The sequence below is a fragment of the Camponotus floridanus genome, unplaced genomic scaffold, assembly GCF_003227725.1.
Source record: "Camponotus floridanus strain SB8 unplaced genomic scaffold, Cflo_v7.5 scaffold2, whole genome shotgun sequence".
NCBI classification, from domain to species: Eukaryota; Metazoa; Arthropoda; class Insecta; order Hymenoptera; family Formicidae; genus Camponotus; species Camponotus floridanus.
The window spans coordinates 1,487,409-1,508,005 of NW_020229325.1; the positions used below are offsets into that span (position 1 = coordinate 1,487,409).

The 20,597-nt window shown below is 31.8% G+C and overlaps 1 protein-coding gene across 4 annotated transcripts; it reads left to right on the forward strand.

Annotated features, from left to right (window-relative positions):
• Positions 1 to 3,113: 3,113 nt before the first annotated feature.
• On the forward strand, positions 3,114 to 20,208 carry LOC105258317 (ubiquitin carboxyl-terminal hydrolase 7). 4 transcript variants are annotated; one of them, XM_025408245.1, is made up of 18 exons: positions 3,114 to 4,555; positions 6,167 to 6,265; positions 6,458 to 6,733; positions 6,842 to 6,960; positions 7,229 to 7,363; positions 7,442 to 7,636; positions 7,733 to 7,904; positions 7,995 to 8,187; positions 8,479 to 8,632; positions 9,080 to 9,274; positions 11,833 to 12,054; positions 12,496 to 12,790; positions 13,315 to 13,534; positions 15,308 to 15,475; positions 15,584 to 16,088; positions 16,205 to 16,276; positions 16,338 to 16,440; positions 16,572 to 20,208. In XM_025408245.1, the coding sequence occupies exons 1-18, from the start codon at positions 3,997 to 3,999 to the stop codon at positions 16,694 to 16,696; spliced, it is 3,807 nt and encodes a 1,268-aa protein (XP_025264030.1). In that variant the 5' UTR covers positions 3,114 to 3,996; the 3' UTR covers positions 16,697 to 20,208. The 4 variants fall into 4 exon arrangements, with proteins under 4 accessions (XP_025264030.1, XP_025264031.1, XP_025264033.1 ...); XM_025408246.1 differs by having other exon boundaries at positions 16,344 to 16,440; XM_025408248.1 differs by having other exon boundaries at positions 16,344 to 16,440; positions 16,593 to 20,208.
• The last annotated feature ends 389 nt before the right edge of the window (positions 20,209 to 20,597 follow it).

Consider the following 20,597-nt stretch of genomic DNA (forward strand, 5'->3'; position numbering starts at 1 on the left):
TTTTACAATAACTATTAATATGTATATATTACAATATTTATCAAAATAGTTGGTAAATATTTGATTATTATTTCGGAAATTTAAAAAAAGTAAGAATTTACGCATAATATTTTAAAATACTGATTTTATGAATATCAGAGGAAAATATTTATAAATAAATTATTACTAAAAATGGAAGTTAACATTTGCAAGTTAGATTGTTCTCTTTGTTGAAAAAATTTGCTTTCTTTTAATTTAAAACGAATGTTTTTGTTTAACTAGATGTAAATCATAGATCACATAAATTATTGGGCCAGTACATTATAATAGTATATTATAATATAATTATATTAGTCTCTAACATTTAGAAATAATATCTTTAAGTTTATATTCTTATTTATTGGGACCACATCCACACATTGTATCAAATCTCTTTTCCTTAAATATTGTGCGTATAGGATAATTGCATTAATAATTATATACATAGTTGTTAACAATTAAAGAAAAGTAGAAATTATATGACTATTATCATTTTAAATCGATGAATTGATTAGTTTTAAATAATGTACATTAATTTTAAAGAGTGACAAAATGCTTCTTGATAATAGAAATGTTCTACCACTTCTATCAACACTTTATTGCAGATATGATAATAACAATAAATTATGGCTAATTATAAAACCCCAAACTTATATACAATATTGTTACATAATAACAAGTGTGCACGCACAAATAACGTGTCTATGTATCAGTATTAAATCTAACATTTCTGCTATAGCAAAAATGTGATAAAATAATTGAAGGATAGATGTGTACATGTGCAACATGTGATGCAATATAATATTGCAGTTATATAACTTAATACTTAATTTTGACTATTATTAAATTTATATAGTTATTTTTTCATACAATTATGATTATTCAAATATTAAATTCATAAATACCAATGTGTATTTTTCATTATTTTCATTGTTTGATTATAATTTATTATAATTATATTTATTTTTTATTATTTGACTATATATTATGTTATTATGTTATTTTTATATTATTTTTTTATTAAATTTATTTTATTATTATTTATGTGTTTTATCGTTTATTACAATATATTTTCAAAAGTTTTATTTAATATATAAAAAATAGGTACTCTATATTTAGGGAATATTATGTATTTAGTAATTAAAGAAAGGATAATAATAGAAATTATATATATATATACATATATATATATATATATATATATATATACTGCTTGACAAAAAGCAATATACAAACTATTAACAAGAGAAGATAATGTAATTATATGTTAATGAACAATATAATATACATTATGTATAAAAATTAAATTCCGTAACAATGTATGTGCTTAGAGAGAGTGGAGTTTAATACGCTTAAAAAGTTCCAAGAGTGCAGAATGTTTAATGAGAAGAAAGAGAATGCTTATGCTTATTACAACATAATGTATTAAAAAAGAAAAAACAAATATATAATGTACGTGTTAGATATTAAGTGAATTGCAAGTAGTTTAAGAATGATGTGATTCAATGGTTTATTGCTTAAATTATTAAATGCGTATGTATTCTATTATTTTATTGCGAGTAAAATATCAAAAGATATAAAATGATGAGGTACTCGTGCGTGCTCCAAACAAATAATCAAAAAATTAATGTTAAAAAAAATTGTTGAAGAAAAATGTGTTTCTATATATCTTGATACATTTCGTGTCAGAGTGTATACTTTAATAACTTGTGATAATTCCTTCTTTATACTATGCAAACAGGCCGATCTAGGTGCCTAAAAATCTTTCGCATACTAATTCTGAAGCTTCAACAATGAAGTTAGATTAAGAATTGTTGAGGTCAAGATCTTTAAGTCTACCAAGCAGGTTGCCTTAACCCATGCCTTATCTAAATTGTTACATACATAGTTATGTACCCAATCTGTATGCTTGCAAATCTATTGAAATTATATTCAATTCAGATATCTTTGGTCTAATTAGAAATAAAATAAAAAAATGTAAAATAAATAATCTATGTTGCAATTGTATCTATAATTAATAAATAGATATGTAATGTTTAATCGTAAGTTATAGATATAATTTTATGTTAGAATCATACAACACATATATACCCACATATTGATTGATTTATTTGTATTAATTATATATTTGAAAAAATAGAAAAACATTGCAAAGCATAACATGAAAGCGCAATCTTGTTCAACATAGATTATTTATTGCCTATAAATAAATTGTTTTCAAAATATACAATTTTGACTTGGCAGAGTTTTCGATTATTAAGGTACTCTATATGCATATATGTTATAAATTATATCTAATTATCAATGCTTATTAAGTTGACATGATTTGATATGCAATGAGAGATTATTCGAGACATTTATGTAATTCTTGTAACGTATGGTCATCTTAATAACTACCTGCTCCTTTTATAAATGTCTTGAAACTCTTACTGAACTCTGTGATACATTTTCAAACGTACATATATGCAAATCTATCAATGGAATAAAGCGTTCATCTAATTATTTCGATCGTAAATCAGGACTCGCTGCAAATTCTAAAAAATCGAAAGCATAAAGCACACAATTTTATTTTGTTTACATACGCACCGTGTGACATTGATTCAGGTAGAATGTTTTCGTAATAAGAACGAAAAAAAATTCTATTCTATTTACATGTACTCGATTATATCCTTATATGTTGAAATAAACGGTTAAACGTGTCGTCGCCGAGATATTTATATCTCCCGATCGGGTTATTTTTGGCGAATCGAACAATACAGTTCCGTACATTTTCAATTTTCCCGCCATCTCGATCTCGACAAACAGTATCTATCGTATTCATTTTAATTACGACGCACCTGTTAAAATCATCAAAGATAATACTAGTAACATAAAAATATCAACGTTAATCGGGATTTTAATCACGTAGAAACTTTCGCGTAGAGAATTCATTTACAAACTGTTATCTTTCCTTTTATCGAGGTGAAATTTTCTCGACTTCTTCGATCCGTTCTGTAACATCGAGCAGACCATCTATGTGAATCCACTTATCCGCGGATATATCGCATCCGTGCGTGTCGCATACACACATTCATATATGCATATACGTATATCTGTGTGCGATTGGAGCATTTTGGTAACGAGCGCAACCGCTCCGCCGCACTCGCCGCCATTTTGTTTATTTTCGCGTGACGGAGAAAGATCCGCGAGCGACGATCACGACGTACGGGATCGGCTCGCGCGCATTCGTTCGTGCTCGTCGAGGCAACGTCCAGCACCAAGGAGGCTGGAGAGAAAGAAAGAGAGAGAAAGAAAAAGGGAAGCCGTTGGAGGGCACCAGGTGAAAGCTCGTGGTCGCGAAGTCGCGGGTGAGTCGATCGAGAGAATCGGAATCAAGCGCGATCGAGATCCGTGCGTGACACCCGACGTGAGGGGAGAGCGAAGCGAACGAGCGAGCTAACGCGGAGCGAATCTTCGTCGATCGCGAGCATCATCGTCCATCGTCGTATCACGACGACGCGGTGGTCGGCATCCCGCGATTACCCCGCCGAGGGCCGGTCAAACGGCGTAGCCAGAACCGTTCTTCGCGGATCGGCTGTGCGCGCGCGGGAGGGGGGAGGTCGGTGCGCGAGGCGCCGGAACGAGACGACGGCTGCCGCCACTAATACCATCGCCATCAGTCACCACTACTACTAGCGGTCGCAGCAGCACCATCCGCTACAACTGCAGCCACTACTGCTACTGCTCCTACTAGCTCCACCAGCAGCACCAGCACCATCATCGTTCCTATCATCGTCGCGGACGTCTCCGTCGCCGTCGTCGCTCCTACCACCGCCGCGAAGGTAGCCGCGATCGTAGCCGTGGCGACATTCGGGGGAACGTGAAAAAGAGAGTACGTGTACGGGTAGTACGGGTACTCGAGTCGCGGACCTAGCGATTTAATAACACACAGGGTGGAATATATGCTGTGGGCGTCCCCCGTGCGAGTGGGGGCACTTGATGGCCGCAGAAATTGGGCGAACTGCGAGCAAACATCTATCGTCGGAGTGCGGTAAAGCGACGTCGCTGTCGAGTCCCGGTAGCGACGTGAGCTTGGACAGCAGCCGGGTGACCGTAGGAACAGAGCAACGGCAATCGTCGCCGCCGCCGCCGCCACCGCCGCCACCGCCGCCGCCACCGCAGCAGCAGCAGCAGCAGCAGCAACAGCAATATCCACAACATCGTACATCATCGGCCACGGTACATCAGGTGAAGAAAGCACTCGCTAAGACGACGACGACGACGATAACGACAACGACAACTCCGCCTTGTCGGAATCGCTCATCGCTCGCGACCGCGCAACCAGCAGCGGACAACAATCAACAACAGCAGCAGGCACCGATCAACGCGGACAACGTAACCTCGACGGCGGAGGCCGTCACCGAGGTACCCGGCGCCATCAAGACGACCATCAACATCGGCTTCGCGATGAACCACGTAAACGACCAGGAGAATCTCAAGCAGCTCAGCCTCGCACCCGTTCAAGTTAACGAGGTCGAGGAGATGGACACGCAGGAGGGTGAGTGAATGCGCTTCTCGATCTCTGTCTTTCTTTAGAATCTATTTATCCGTCTCTCTTTTTCTCTCTCTCTCTCTCTCTCTCTTTCTTTCTTTCTCTCGTCTCACCTCGCTAAGAACGTAAAAGCGAGCGCTCTCGACGAGAGAAAAAGAGAGAGAGAGAGAGAGAGAGAGAGAGAGAGAACGCTCTCTTTGTCGCGCGTCTCGCTACTTTTTTCCGAGTTTTCCTTCTTTTTTTCTGTCCAACGGTAAGCAATGTGCCCAACCATTTTTATATTTAGAGAGAGAGAGAGAGAGAAGGAGAGACTCGCGAAAGATCGCTTTACGTGCATTCGCGAAATTATTCCAAGGAGTATAGATCCGTTCGTTGCCGTTGCTGCTGTTGGCACATCGTGCGACGTGACATATAAGGGACGTGTACAGCTAGCTTTCCATGGGTGTTAATTAGCGTCGATAACGATTAATCACATTTTCTTCATCTTCATTTCACTTAGGTTCGCGGAAACGGAAGATTTATTATCGACTTGGCGATATGATGATTATATTATAAAAATATCCATAGGTTTTTTTCAAGAGAGAAAAAAATCGCTCACATCTTTTTTTTATGTTCCTTACAGGAGTCCCAAAAATTGCGCTCCACATTAGACACGACAATTTCTGTAATATTGCATTCGATAATATTTATATTATATTGCAGATTGTCTTATTTTTTATATATTTATTCCAACTTTTTTTTATTACTATTTTATTATATTTGAAGTCCGAGATTCTCACGCGCGAGATTTTCTCTCCGTGAGATATACATACAACGCGAATGCCACTTAAATAATATACATTATTTTATAGTAAAATGATAAATATATACCTGATTTCACATAAGCAGGTGTAGAATGTTACGTCACGATTTCATTATCGGAAATTTTCGTGGATAAATAAATTTAATCGTACTGCTGATAAAGAAAATTGTACTTTATACATGCAGCTACTGAACAAGTAGTCACTATGTTTCATCTGTCATTTTCTACATGATAAATTGACAATTCTGTTTTCGCATACGATGCATTTTTTAGTTTAGAATAAAATATATATATATTGTGTATATTAATGCGAATCCGAAGTGTGAATTAACCTATAATAATTTTAATGATCTTCATTTGATAAATTTTGTTGTTTTTGTGTTTTTTTTTTAAGTTTTTTTTATTAATAGCTCTTCGACCAATCATCACTGTGATAATTATTTATTAACGAAACATTCCACATGAAGTATTCTATAAGTTGTAATTTTCATATGCTTATAAAAAAGATCTTGCAGAATTGCCATGCAGCTTTAGGTAAATTAATTACTTCTTATCAATATTGCGTTACGTTGTAATATTTGCGTACAAAAATGTATTATATTTATATTTTCAATGTATACGTAAATGTCTAGTATGCGTATATTGCGGATTGATTAATTAATTAACACAATTGCATAAACATTTATATCGTTTATATATCTACATCGTGAAATTTAAGGTTAACTTGCGTTAGTCTATAATGCGTAAATATCGTTCATTATTTGTTAGCTTTATCTGTTTTACTGGTAAAAAAAAAATAGATATTACTCTTGTAGAAACTCCAAACGATGGTGGGGGGGACGGAACAGACAATCGTCCTATAAATGGTGAACCAGAATTAGCGTGTATAGTTCAGGATCAAGAGATGGAAGAAGGTATACTGATTTTTTTTTATATTTCGACTTTGTCTAAATTATTTTATAATTTAAAAACAAATTTACAATATATATATGTAACATTTTTGTATTAACTGATATATATTTTTTTAATTTTTTTTCCCTACTTATGTATTTATTCTGTTTATCCTATTATACATTTCATATTTCTTTTTTTTATTATTTTTTTAGATGAGGCTCGATCCGAAGCAACTTTTCGATATACTGTAGAGAATGTATCCAAGATGAAAGACTCACAATTGTCACCTGCGTGTTATGTTCGCAATTTACCATGGAAAATAATGGTAATGCCACGATCAAGTCAGACACAAGAGAGGCAACCGCAGAGATCGCTTGGATTTTTCCTTCAGTGTAATGGAGAGAGTGAATCAACATCATGGAGTTGTTATGCTGTTGCTGAATTACGTCTTCTTTCGTGTAAAGAAGGACATGAGCTATTTAGCAGAAGTAAATATGATTCTTCTTTAATTTTCTTATTTTAACATATATCACAAACATAATTTTGTTTTAAAATGATACTTCTGTTTTGCAATAATGAAATTTGTATTTTTATAGAAATTCAACATCTTTTCTATAGTAAAGAGAATGATTGGGGCTTTAGCCATTTCATGACATGGCAGGACGTTTTAGATCCTGATAAAGGTTTTATCAAAGATGATTCAATCACGCTTGAGGTTTGTAATGTATCTTTATTAGTAAATATTTTTTAAATACTGTAGTAACTTTGTAACTTGTTTGTAACTTTTTTCATAATTTCTCTTTATCTGTTTATTAATTATTTAATTTGTATTATTGCTGAAATTATACAATTTTTGTAAAAAAATTTATTCACATCATATGTAGTTTTTTTAATATTTTGCTGTTTATATATATATATATATATATATATATATATATATATATATATATATATAATTTATCTGTTTATTACTCATTGTTCAGGTTCATGTAGTAGCTGATGCACCTCACGGAGTCAGTTGGGACAGTAAAAAACATACAGGGTATGTAGGATTGAAGAACCAAGGTGCTACATGTTACATGAATTCTTTACTACAAACTCTGTATTTTACAAATCAGGTTGGTAAACTAAAAACTTGAGAAATACGATATTCTTTTTGTTTTAACTTTCTTTCTATTACCGTATTTTCTTTCTAGTTACGCAAAGCAGTGTATAAAATGCCAACAGAAAGCGATGATTCGAGTAAGAGTGTTGCACTGGCCTTGCAGAGGGTTTTTCATGAATTACAGTTTTCTGACAAACCTGTCGGTACAAAGAAATTAACTAAAAGTTTTGGATGGGAAACACTGGATTCTTTCATGCAACACGATGTCCAGGAATTTTTACGTGTGGTAAATATATTATGCTTTATTGCATTACTAAATTATTTCCTACTATAATTATATATACGTATATGCATATATAAATTATTTTTTGAATATTTTTAGCTATTAGATAAGTTGGAGAGCAAAATGAAAGGAACATGTGTGGAAGGTACAGTGCCAAAATTGTTTGAGGGAAAAATGGTCTCTTTTATTAAATGTAAAAACATAGACTACAAATCCACAAGAGTTGAAACATTTTATGACATACAGTTAAATATAAAGGGCAAGAAGAACAGTAAGTATTGGAATTGACATCATGTTTTTGTGTGTGATATGTGAATGATCGCAAACGGATAGATTTTTATTATATTTTTATGTATTTCAGTTTACGAGTCTTTTAGCGATTATGTGAGTACAGAAAGTCTTGACGGCGATAATAAATATGACGCGGGAGAGCACGGATTACAAGAAGCAGAAAAAGGTGTAATCTTTTCCTCATTTCCACCAGTTTTACATCTACATTTAATGCGTTTTCAATATGATCCAGTTACAGATTGTTCTGTCAAATTTAACGACAGGTAAGAAATTGGAACTTGTTAGAGCTTGTATCAATTTATCCGAATTACATAATAATATGATATGATAATATTATGATGATATGATATTTGTATCATATAATAGTATTATTCTATATTATAGTATATAATATAGAATATAATATAGAATAACATAGTATATAATACAGTATATAACATAGAAGTTTATATTTTATATTTAAAACAAAAATATAGACTTTTATAATGAATAAAATTTAAGTCTTATTTTATATATTTCTCATATAATTATCTCTTATAAAATTTATCTTTAAGGTTTGAATTTTATGAAAAGATTAGTCTTGGCAAATATCTGCAAAACAAAGAAGCAACAAGTGCAGATTACACATTACATGCTGTTTTAGTCCATAGTGGTGACAATCATGGTGGACATTATGTTGTATTTATTAATCCTGCTGGTGATGGCAAGGTAAGTAAAATATATGATTTGGTATCTATTATAAATTAAATACATATTATGAATTTCTTCCATTTTCTTAATATATTACACACACACACACCATAATTATATATATATATATATATATATATATATATATATATATATATCTGAATCTCTTAATAAATTTAATTTCATTTAATTTAAATTTTAACAACTACTGATTTTTATTTTCTTGATCAAAACAGTAAATTAACCTCTTTAGCAATATATTTTTATCTCTTTGATATTTCAAATGTTATTTTTTTATCAAGTTTGAAAAAAAATTTTTAAAGTTTCCAAAGGCATACTATGCAAAATAATCATATTATCTTTCTTCTACATTCTACATTTCTTTGAGCAATAATATTACATGATTTAAATATTACATTAATATATACTTTTCTGAAAGATTTTGCTTCCTCTGTTTTATGACAGTGGTGCAAATTCGACGATGATGTTGTCTCGCGATGTACAAAGCAGGAAGCTATCGAACACAACTACGGTGGTCAAGACGAGGATATGTCTATGGCTGTGAAACATTGCACTAACGCTTATATGCTGGTTTACATAAGGAATTCAGAGCTGGAAAACGTTTTACAAGAAGTCAAGGAAGAGGATATACCTCAAGAGGTCAGAAACGTCCTTCAAAGAGAGCTTTCCCAGGAGTTGAGCGACCTTGAACGTGACAAAGACGCGACTGACTCGATCAAAGACTCGCACACAGAAACGACGACTCTTCGTCCATGCACTCAAAATCCTCGAAATCCAAATCTCTATATTCATGATTTTTAACCGACAAATGCCGATATAGGCGAAAATAGATGGAAGGAGTTGTAAATTACTTGCGTTGCTTCTCGATCAAATTCTTCCTGAAGTTTAATATTGTATTGAGCTACAACAGTGAGAGCTTGCTCATAGTATAGAATTGTTAAACTCACATCAGACTGGAAGTTAATATACATGTGAGAAAGACTCGGGGAAATTTTTTGTCCTCGTTGCAATATATATTTTGGCTACTACATGTTGATAGATTAATTTTTGAGATTCTCTGTATACAAATTGAGGATTTATTTGATAAAATTGAATTTTATATCTGTTTTTTTGAATAATTGTTATGAATTTCTTGTCTTAAATTTTCTTAACAGAGATTTACATTACTCATTTTTGAACTGCTATACTGATAAATGTTAACATTATATAAATCATCGCCTATTTTTCAATATTGTATTCACATTTAATACTTGATAAAGAAAAATACTTGATAAAAATCAAGTATTTTTTATTAAGCTTAATTTCTAATGTACTAAATTTGAATACATGGATGATGATTCGATAATGTTTGGAAAGATTCAAAGATTGATACAGTGATTTTGTAAACACATGTACATTCTACATTATAATGTGATGAAATTATATAATGCATGTTATATAGAGATTTGTTTGATATAAAATACCTTTGACATCTTTTTTTTTTGGACAGGATGAGGATTTTTTCAGTGCAGGCGTTGGAGATATAAATAAGAAAATCACATACATGTGATCTTTTATTTATTTTTATCTTAATTCAATTTTATATCGGTAACGCAAGGAATTAAAGAAAAAGATTCATGAATAATGTGCGTGTTACATTCTTGTCACTCTTGTCAAAAATCTTGTTTATCCTGAATTGGATAAACTTGAAGTCTGATCGTCAGACTATCATATTATCGTGATGAGCCTTAGAATTGTTTTGGGAATGTTTTATTGTAACAAACATTGTATAATATTATAACAATAACAAATTTAATCACTGTATTGTAGTATATTAAAACCGTGAATGAAAAATGAACAAACATATCGCAAGAAAAAATTGGATATGTGTAAGTAATTGTATAAGAGAATTAGAAAAAAGCAAAAAGAGTTATTAGTGAGAATATAATAAGTATCGATTCGAGCTGATGAGTTTTAGCTCTTGCAATATATATACGGGAAAAAGGAAAAGTAACCAATATAAGTAGTACTTGTCGACAACATCAGCTTCCTTGATATGTCTTCTTTAACATATCTGTTATTTAATTGAATTATTTAGTGAGTGAGACGTAATGTGATTTATATTACTCATCTCTTTGCGGTTTTTGTGAACTAATATTTAAAGTCGACACACATACAGAATAACGAGTAAAATAAGAACTTCGTGTTTCAACAAAGAATCACTTAAACAACTCGTTAATTCATTAAATTCTCTTCGTGTTAATAGTGATTACGATCATTGACAGATGCTATCTATTTATTTGTTGTTATACATATTAATGACTAGAGGGAGAGAGAGAGAGAGAGAAAGAGAGAGAGAGAGAGAGAGAGAAGAACGCTAAAGCATTATCGATAGAGTAAATACTTTATGATAGCTTTAATCGTGAGATACCTTTAAATGCTACATCACTATTTTATATATAAAAATAAAAAAAGAAGAATAACGAATAAATTGTTGGATACTAGAAAATTTCACAGACAGCAATCGCGTTAATTTTATTTATTTTTACCGCTATTCTCTTTCATCTACTTTATACGATACAAGTAACAGAGATATTCCAAGTTACACAAAGCATCTCCACACTACTATAGTTACACATTACATTGTTATAATTATTTGGCATGGGTGGTGGTTATAGTGTTTTGATAGGTATGTATTATGCATGTACATAGCTAAATTAAGGTATTTTGTTTTGCCAAGATTTCTGATCAATTATATATATTATATATTCTAAATATTCAGATGGTAACACAGCATGTAATTAAAATAATATTATAGGACTCATATATCATACTTTTTTTATATGTCACATTTGATGTATCAGTTTTTTATATTTAATTACTAACTGTATTCATTGTATGATATTGTATTTATTAGCCGGCAAGAAATAACTGGAAACCATCACTCACCGCCAAATAATTTTTATTGTGTAATTGTTTGACTTGTGGTAGTCGATATAGCGGCAGATGAACAAAATTAAAATTACAGAATGAAAAATGTACCGTCATTCTTTTGATGTTTCGAATATAATCTGTTCTCGAATCTCAAAAGCATGATACATTCTTTTTCTAAAAAAAAATGACCAAATTATGTAAATTAAAATGACAGTCGAGGAAAAAATGATCCAATGAGAACGAAACGAGTACACACGTGGATAATTTTAATTTTGTTGGTCTAGCTGGTGGAGAGGCTGCAAGAGGAGAAGAGGCTGGAACAGATAAGAAGAAAGGAAAGAACGGAGGCATACTTGTACATGACCGTCAATGTCCTTCTCGAGGATAGCTTTGACGGTCACCAAGGGAATGATCTCTACGACCCAGAGCACGCTTTATATCGTGTATTTCGCGTACGTAAGCAGGCCACTGTGCACGAGTTTCTTGAACTACTGAGTGATAGTTTGGTAAGTAAGCTTAATAAAAACATTTTGCGCTTTCGGTGCTTCTTCATATGCTGTTATATCATTTAGAAATTGATCTTGTGCTTATACGTGTATCAGAATTTATTTACAAAGTAAACCAATATTGGTGTAACATCTAATATATTTTCTGTGCTACTGTGTGTGAATCATACAGTGGTTTATTAAACTATATTGTCATGACGGTAGGTAATAAATCCGAAAAGACAATGAATATTTTTTTTATATAAGAATAGAAAGAATATTCTTTATTTCTTTGCAAAATAATAAATTTTTAAATATAAAACCTATACATATATGTTAAAATAATAAAATTATTGATTCTTGAAAAACAGTTTTTATTTTCAATTTTCAGTTTAGAAAATCGAAAAAGTGATACAGAGAGAAATAAAGCAAATATTTAATATTATTAAATTTATTCTGCAGAAATATCCGATAGAACAGATTCGTATTTGGCCGTTCAGTCAGCGTTCGAATCAAACCTGCAGACCTACATTAATTGAGCCGGATGCTGATCTTCAAAAACCTATCATTGATTGCGCGGAAAATCACAATCCATGGAATGTATTCGTTGAACTTGTCCCTCCGGATTCTGACATGACAGCATTACCGCCTTTCGACAAGGACACCGATGTTTTACTCTTTTTTAAACTTTATGATCCCAAAAATAAGAAAATCCATTATTGTGGTCACCATTATATGCCTGTTGTAGCCAAAGTCCGTAAGTTGAAGATATTTCTATAATATCTACTAGAGAAAAAATATCGTAAATATTCTTTTTTCCATATATATTAATATCTCGAAATTTTACGTGGTTTTTGCAAAATAATAAAAGACTTTTTAGGTTCAGTTTAACGAGATCTACTTATGGCTTTATTTTGTTCGAGATACCAGGAACACCCTGTGTATATACACACACACACACACACAGGATGTTCCTCGGAACAAAGTAAAGTCATAAGTAGATCTCGTTAAACTGAACTAAAAAGTTTTTTAGTATTTTACAAAAGCCACGTAAAATTTCGAGATATTAATTTAAAAAGATTGGCCAATGCACGTGGCTAGAAGCGCGCATCGCTATCATATTTCGGAGAGTCCACCGTTCTCTTCCCATTTATTTTCACTTGCTCGCTTCTCCCTTCTCGCTGTCGCTGCGTGCTTCTAGCCACGTGCATATATATGCACGCGTACTTTTATATAATTTTATAGAATATCTTCATATACTTTTGATAATAAATTTTGCAGAGGAGCTCATACCAATTTTAAACGAACGCGCGGGATTTCCACCAGACACAGAACTTGCTTTATATGAGGAAATTAAACCAAATCTAGTTGAGAAAATAGACAATCTAACAGAACCCTTGGAAAAAGTATTGGAGGAATTAATGGACGGTGACATAATTGTATTTCAGAAGGAAGGAGATAATGAGATGTATGAACTTCCAACATGTCGAGAATATTTTAAGTAAGTTTTTATTATTTTTTATTTATTTTATAAGCCGTGTCTTTCGACTTTGAATGGAGACTTGGTTCACAGAGATCTTAACCACATTCACTAGACTCCAAAATTATTCTAAATTACCCTATTCTATTCCATTTCTTGTTTCCTCTTTTTGTTTTTCATTTTTCCTCTTTTTTTCTCTTGTTCCTGTTGTCTCCTCGACTTTTCTTTTCCTCCATACTCCATTCTCTCTTTCTCTCTCCTTTCTCTTTGTCTCCTATTATCTTTTCTCTCTTTTCATTTTCTTTGTTTCATGATTTCGTTTTCTTTCTTCTCTCTTCATTCCGTTCTTCGATCTTTTTCTCCGTTTTTCCTCTATATGTTTCTCTTTCTCTTCTACTCCGGTTGCTTCTTGGTCCTATACTCCGCCTCTCCATCTTTTATTATTTCTCTACCTCTTATTTTCTTTCTTTTTTTATTTACACTTCGTTGTTTCTTCTTTCGCTTCTACATCAGTTACATCCTGATCTTTATTCTGACCTCTCCATTCTACTCCCGATTTTTTATCCTCTCTACTTACAATTCCTCGTAATTTTCTTCTTTCTCCTCTTCTTTCATTTACATTTTTTTTTTCCTTCTTTTCTCTTCAAACCTCTCCAGTTGATTCCTATTCTTTTTCTCTTCCTTCTCTTCTGCTCTGGTTGTTTCCTGATCTTTTCTCCTTTCACTATTTCTTTTTCCCATTCTCCAATTGACTTGTTCTGTATTCCTGTTTTCTCTAATCTATCTTCTATCTTTTTTTCTTTTTATTTTGTTATTCTCTCTAGATTCAAGATCTAATGTTATCTTTCCGCTCATCTTCCTAACATTTCCTCTCACCTTATCTCTAGTTTCTTTCTCTTCTCTTTAAATCACAATCTAACATTATTCTATTCTCCTACATCGTATGGATCCTACAATATAAAAACTAATTCTCTTACTTTTAGTTCAACTTACTATAAATATCTCCTGATGAGGAGATGACTAAATCGCGTAGAAAGTGCGACACAAATTTATCTTACTATTCTGCTCTTTCTGATTCTCTTTTCATTTTTTTCTATCTCCTAAAACTCAAATTATAATAACATGTTCTATTCTATTCTACTTCTTTTTTTCAAATCACGTTAGCTTCTTTTCTCTAAAAATTATCCCTCATCTATGCTATCTTTCTTATCTCTACTTTCCATTAAATCTTCTCTGTGCCCGATTCTTTTCTTCTCTCCTTTATTTACCTCTTTTCTTTCCTTTTTATCTAATAATTTCTCCTCCTCGTTATCACATCTTCTTTCTTTACCGATCTCTCTTTGTTTCTTCATCCTCTAATCTATTGTTTCCTTGCTAATAAACTTTGATATGTATGTTCCCCTCCTATCTTTCTCCATCCTCTTTCTCTCTCTACTTCTCTATCTAAATTATCTTATCTGTCTGTAAAGAGGGTTTACTTTATTCTTCTTTATTTATTATCTTATTTTTATTCTTCTTTATATACACTTCACCTATTTAAGTGACTCTTCAAGCCTATTTATCCTCAATCATCCTTATCCTTATCCATCAATCTTTTGTCCGATTTTATTCTCGCCACATCACCTAACTAAACCCATATTTTAAGTAAATAATAATACATTTTAATATATTCATATTTTATATAACTTTTGTATGGGAATTGTATTTTCGAATTTCTTACGATTGTTAATCTAACGGTTTGTATTTTCAGAAATCTATTTTTACGATTGTTAATCTAACGGTTTGTATTTTCAGAGATCTATTCTATAGGGTAGAAGTAACATTTTGTGATAAAACGATTCCCAACGATCCAGGTTTTACGATGGAACTTTCGCTAAGAATGACGTACGATCAAATGGCGAAGGCTGTAGCACAACGAGTTGGCACAGATCCATATCTTTTACAATTCTTTAAATGTCAAAAGTAAGAATTTATATGCATCTTAATATCAACACATACATGATAAAGGTTTTCGATTATTTTAAGATTCTTTGGATGAAAGAAAAAATCTTATTCTTAAATTTTTTTCAGTTATAAAGATTCTCCTGGCCATCCTTTAAAATGTACATTTGAAGGCACGCTCAAAGAATTGGTTTCGTATTGCAAGTCAAAAATAAAGAAATTATTTTATCAACAGCTCAGTATTAGAGTGAACGAGCTAGAAAACAAAAAACAATTTAAGTGCATATGGGTCGGCCCATCACTTAAGGAAGAGAAGGAGATTATACTTTACCCGAATAAAAACGGTACTGTTGCCACTCTGCTCGAGGAGGCTAAAAAGCAAGTAGAATTATCAGAAAACGGATCGGGAAAACTAAGGATATTAGAAATAAATTGCAACAAGCTATTACCTGGCCCCGGAGACGATGTACCTTTAGATAACTTAAACTCATCAGGCACCAAGCTATATAGGATAGAAGAAATTCCGAATGACGAATTGCATCTAGCAGAGGGCGAACTACTGGTTCCTGTTGCGCATTTTCACAAAGACGTTTTCTCAACGTTCGGTATACCCTTTTTCTTCAAAATCAAGAATGTGAGTGATCTTTTGAATTTAAATTTAATTCTCTTATTTAAATCTCTTCACGTATATTGTATACATATAACACATCCGATGCGTATTTTAATGATCGTTACGTTGTTATTTTATAGGGTGAACCCTTTCCAAAAATGAAGGATAGATTGCTAAAGAAATTAGGAGTTCAAGAAAAAGAATTCGAAAAGGTAGGCATCCTTAGCTAATCTTTTTTGATCTCTTATGAGAATTCATAAAAAAACTTTGAAGTTTAAGTTCGCGGTGGTGTCCATGGGCAAGCCACAGTTCATTATCGACTCGCCGGACTATTGTATCAAAATCGACGATTTCCTTCCTAGATTTTCCGGTCAGAGTGAGTATAAAACGTATTTCTATTTCTCCATTTTGTAACGCATGCCAATAAAGTGAGCACTGAATAATCGCTCACTATATTTAGTATATAATATATTGCAATATGATGCTGATGAAGAATAAATTTTGTAGTTTATCCACTTTTAAACGCAGGCACATCGCCACACAGGCCTTGGCTTGGCCTGGAACATGTCAACAAAGCGCCAAAGCGCTCTCGTATCAACTACCTCGAAAAGGCCATTAAGATTTACAATTAAATTTCCACCACACGAAGAAGAAATTAAATTAGGCAGCCACTCATAATAATTTATATACGACTCTGTATAGTAAGAGAGCGACGTCTGATATACTAAAGGTTGGAAAATGCGTTTATGTATTCATTTCCTCAGCCAGATTAAAACTATGCAATTTTAATACTACGAGAATGATCGGAAGGTAAATTCAAGCTTTGTATACGATGGATTATAAGAGACTATCGTGAAATGTGCAGTGCTATTTTATGCATCATGGAAGAACGATAAAATAGTTCCTCGATTCGAATTTGTAAAAGTATTATTGATCCGATACTTGCTTTGACGTCACTCAGTATGAATTTTCGCCTAGACTTCGAGAATATTTGATTATAAAGTGCACATACATTGTACCTAATATTATTGTGTCTCTAATCATTCTCTCTAATAAACAATTTCCTTCTTTTTTTTTAATTTTATTAGGAAAACGTGACTTTTGTGTGAGAAATATTCCGGCTTTTATCCTATCACGTAAAATTTGTATATAATTGTTATATCCCAAAAGGGGTACCATATTATGTTCTGCATGATGTAACATCTAACACTCGTAACATATTATTGGCATCAAGAAAGATTGCCTACACACTCCTCTTTTATGCCTTGTATCTGTATTCAGGATATTCGAAATGTGGGACTTGCCATTAATATTGCGCTAAAAAAAGGACAATGTCACATTTAGTTTTATTAGTAAATTAAATTCGTGACGCAAAGTAGACTCATAAAAATTCTAACATTTTAAGGCGAATCTATTTCATTGATTCGAAATATTAAAAAATTCAAACTTTTTCTCTTGTATCTTTTTCATATTTTCGAATAAAGAATTTTTATTTCATGTCGCCTTATAACAAGAATAGAAGAAGATAGAAAGTGCGTAAGCAAAATTTCTAAGTTGTCTTTCCTAGAATATGTTTTTTTCCGTTCGAGCGTATTTTTTGTGTGTTTTATCTTGTATATTTTTTTTACAAATTGTGTAATGATACGTAAAATGCAAATATAAAAGGATATACAGATAAAGCAAGAAATCGACGAAACGATTAATGCTTAATCTAGATGAAAAGATTCTTGGCGAGGTGCAAACGCTAGTTTAAGCATATAATAATGTATTCGAAATTTTTTTCTTTTCTTTATTTACAGTATGAACAGAATAATCGCTCCGTTTTTGAGAAACAATGTGTAGAAAATAACGACTTAATCATCAAGAAATCGTCATATTCTCTTAATTTGATTATAAATTAGTAGTTTTTATTTTTCATTTCATATTTAATTTATAAAATACGATAAAAGTAGATATTTCGCGCAGAGTTACTTTTAAAAGTAACTCACGTGTTGCGCAAGAGTTCTGCTATTGCAAATATTCTTATTTATCATTTTCTACACCTTACTGTGATCAATTCAATTTAGCCAACATGTATTTAAACACTACACCGCCGCCTCTCGAATATTTGAAATAGCATAATTGTAAATGTCAAAGAAAGGGGGAATACTGAGCTTTTTACGTGTGCATTATTTAATAAATTTCTTTTTATGTTAAGAAGCTGTTTATTACTTATAAGTTTTTAAGAGATCTATAAGTTTTAGAAATATAGGTTTAAGCTATATTATTTTGAATGTTTAAATTTTTGAAGAATTGCAGATCTCACTTGAAAGTCGTAATAAAATCTTAATGTGTCCAAAGTGCAAAGCAAAATTTGCGTTTTGTGAAGTGACAAAATGATATGCCAACATACACACGTATGTATATGAATTGCTAAAATGTTTCAATATATTTACACGTCAATTCAGAATATTTTGCGTGTGTGTGTGTTTTTTACTTGATTAATTAATAATAATATTGAAAGAGAAATCTGTGTGACGCGTAATAGTTTTTAATGAAGATTGAATGCATGAGTTAAATCACAACATGATATTTTGTAAAAAAGAAAAAAGAAATTAAATGTGATTGTACAGACCGTATTGTTTGATGGCATATATGAAAAGAATCGTACTTTTAATATAATGCATCTAAAAAAAAACAATTTCAAATTACACTCTAAAGACACATCAAGTGTGTTTTGCTTTCTGTATTTCTGTTTTTATTTAAATTCGTTTGTAATAATTAAATAGCATGCTTATTAAATTCTTGTCAAGCCGAATACAAGAGAGATAAAGAAAGCAAAAGAAAGAAAGAGAGAGTGCGGCATTTACAATAAAAATTTAAATCGAATTGTTTAAAGAAACATAAAAGCATCATTACAAATCTGATTGCCAAAAAGATATTTCATTCAAGCAAATCGAGTATCTTTTGTACGCCTAAAGATTGGTGTTTGCGATATCGTAACATCATGATTGCATATGTTCATGAATGCATTTTTTCTTTATAGCGCAGTTCCTTCTAGATGAGCAGCAAAACTGATTATTTTACAGAAGATCTCTGCCGAATACAGGCGATAATGATATTTTATATAATCTGCAAAAAGAGAAAAAAGGGGACGAAACATATTTTCTCCTAAAGATTCCAATTATATAACATAATGTAATAGGAAATCATGAAAAGAATCACATTTTATTATGTATACATATGTATAAATTTCGTTACTAAGTAATACTAATGGCAATCTTTCTCTTGAAATTATACATGGTACAAGAGACAGCAATTAATAATAAAAAAACCTGTACTTTTTGTAAGGAAGAGCAGAGATCATATAGTCTGTTTGATGAGATCGCGTTTAAGTTATTAATTGTACTATTGACATCATCCGTGGCGCGCGATTGTAATGAACGATACGCCGAGGAAGAAAATAAGTTGAGACATGTGGCATATGATCGCTTATAATAGATTATATACCAGATACTTTTGCGTTTTTGTAGAGCTGACTTTATAAAAGAAATTGCTCACACAACTGCGATTGTATAAATTTGAACATTTGATAGTTCATTTCTCTAAGTAAGCGAGATAAATGCGAGATACAGATATGCGTAAAAAAAAGAACGATAATAAAAGCAATACAAATGAACGCGTCATTATTTTCAATATTACATTTGTTACGTGTATTACGAAGATATTTCTTCCTCTGTTTGTATCTATGAGATAATACGTATAATGTCGGACTAATATATAAGAATAATTCAACGTATGATAATGTGAAATAGTGAAAGAACAACGAAGTTGAGTTTACAGGGTAACGGTTGATTAAGAACAGAGACATTGATTATGAATAGAAGAATTCGACTATATGGTCCTAGTTTGTGTGCTAAATAAATTCGAATATATCTAACTTTTATGTTAATAAGTTGGCGAAAAAATATGTTTTGAAACTTTTGCAACTGCAAAGAGCACTATTGCATAAGCAAGCGTATCATTAATTCGATTTTCTCTAACATTAGATTGGGAATTCTCCCATGATCGCACGGTTGTTTTCGCTTGAATATCGCGTTGTCATTCTATAATTCATAATAAAAAGGGCACATTAAGAAATTAAATGCGTCATCATGCAGATGTATCAATGATGAGTTTCTTTCATATACATTTTTAATTCTTAATGTTAGATTTACAGCACTCTAAGATTTTATACACGTATTATTTCCGAAGGAAGGAAATCTACACTGTAATCTCAATATTTTCTAGAAAATAGCGAGGATATTGATCAGTTTTGGTTGTCATTTACTGATTAATCTTATATAACTTTATAATACTAGTATGTTCTGAGTTCTTGCTAGACATAAATCAGTTATCATTTACTGATCTGTTTAACTTGATTAGTTTTCTGGCTATTTTTGCTTAAAGAATGTTTTTTTAACAGTTCATATCAGTTAATTAATGATAAAAAATTATTAAAATTATCTATGCACTGATTAGTAGCTAGCCATTTAAATAGGATTTTATCTAAAA

Coding starts and splice junctions, on each gene's coding strand:
- LOC105258317 (XM_025408245.1), top strand. CDS start 3,997: ATGGCCGCAGAAATTGGGCGAACTGCGAGCAAACATCTATCGTCGGAG. Junction 8,188..8,478: donor TCTGTCAAATTTAACGACAG/GTAAGAAATTGG, acceptor TTTATCTTTAAG/GTTTGAATTTTATGAAAAGA. Junction 16,441..16,571: donor TCCTAGATTTTCCGGTCAGA/GTGAGTATAAAA, acceptor TAAATTTTGTAG/TTTATCCACTTTTAAACGCA.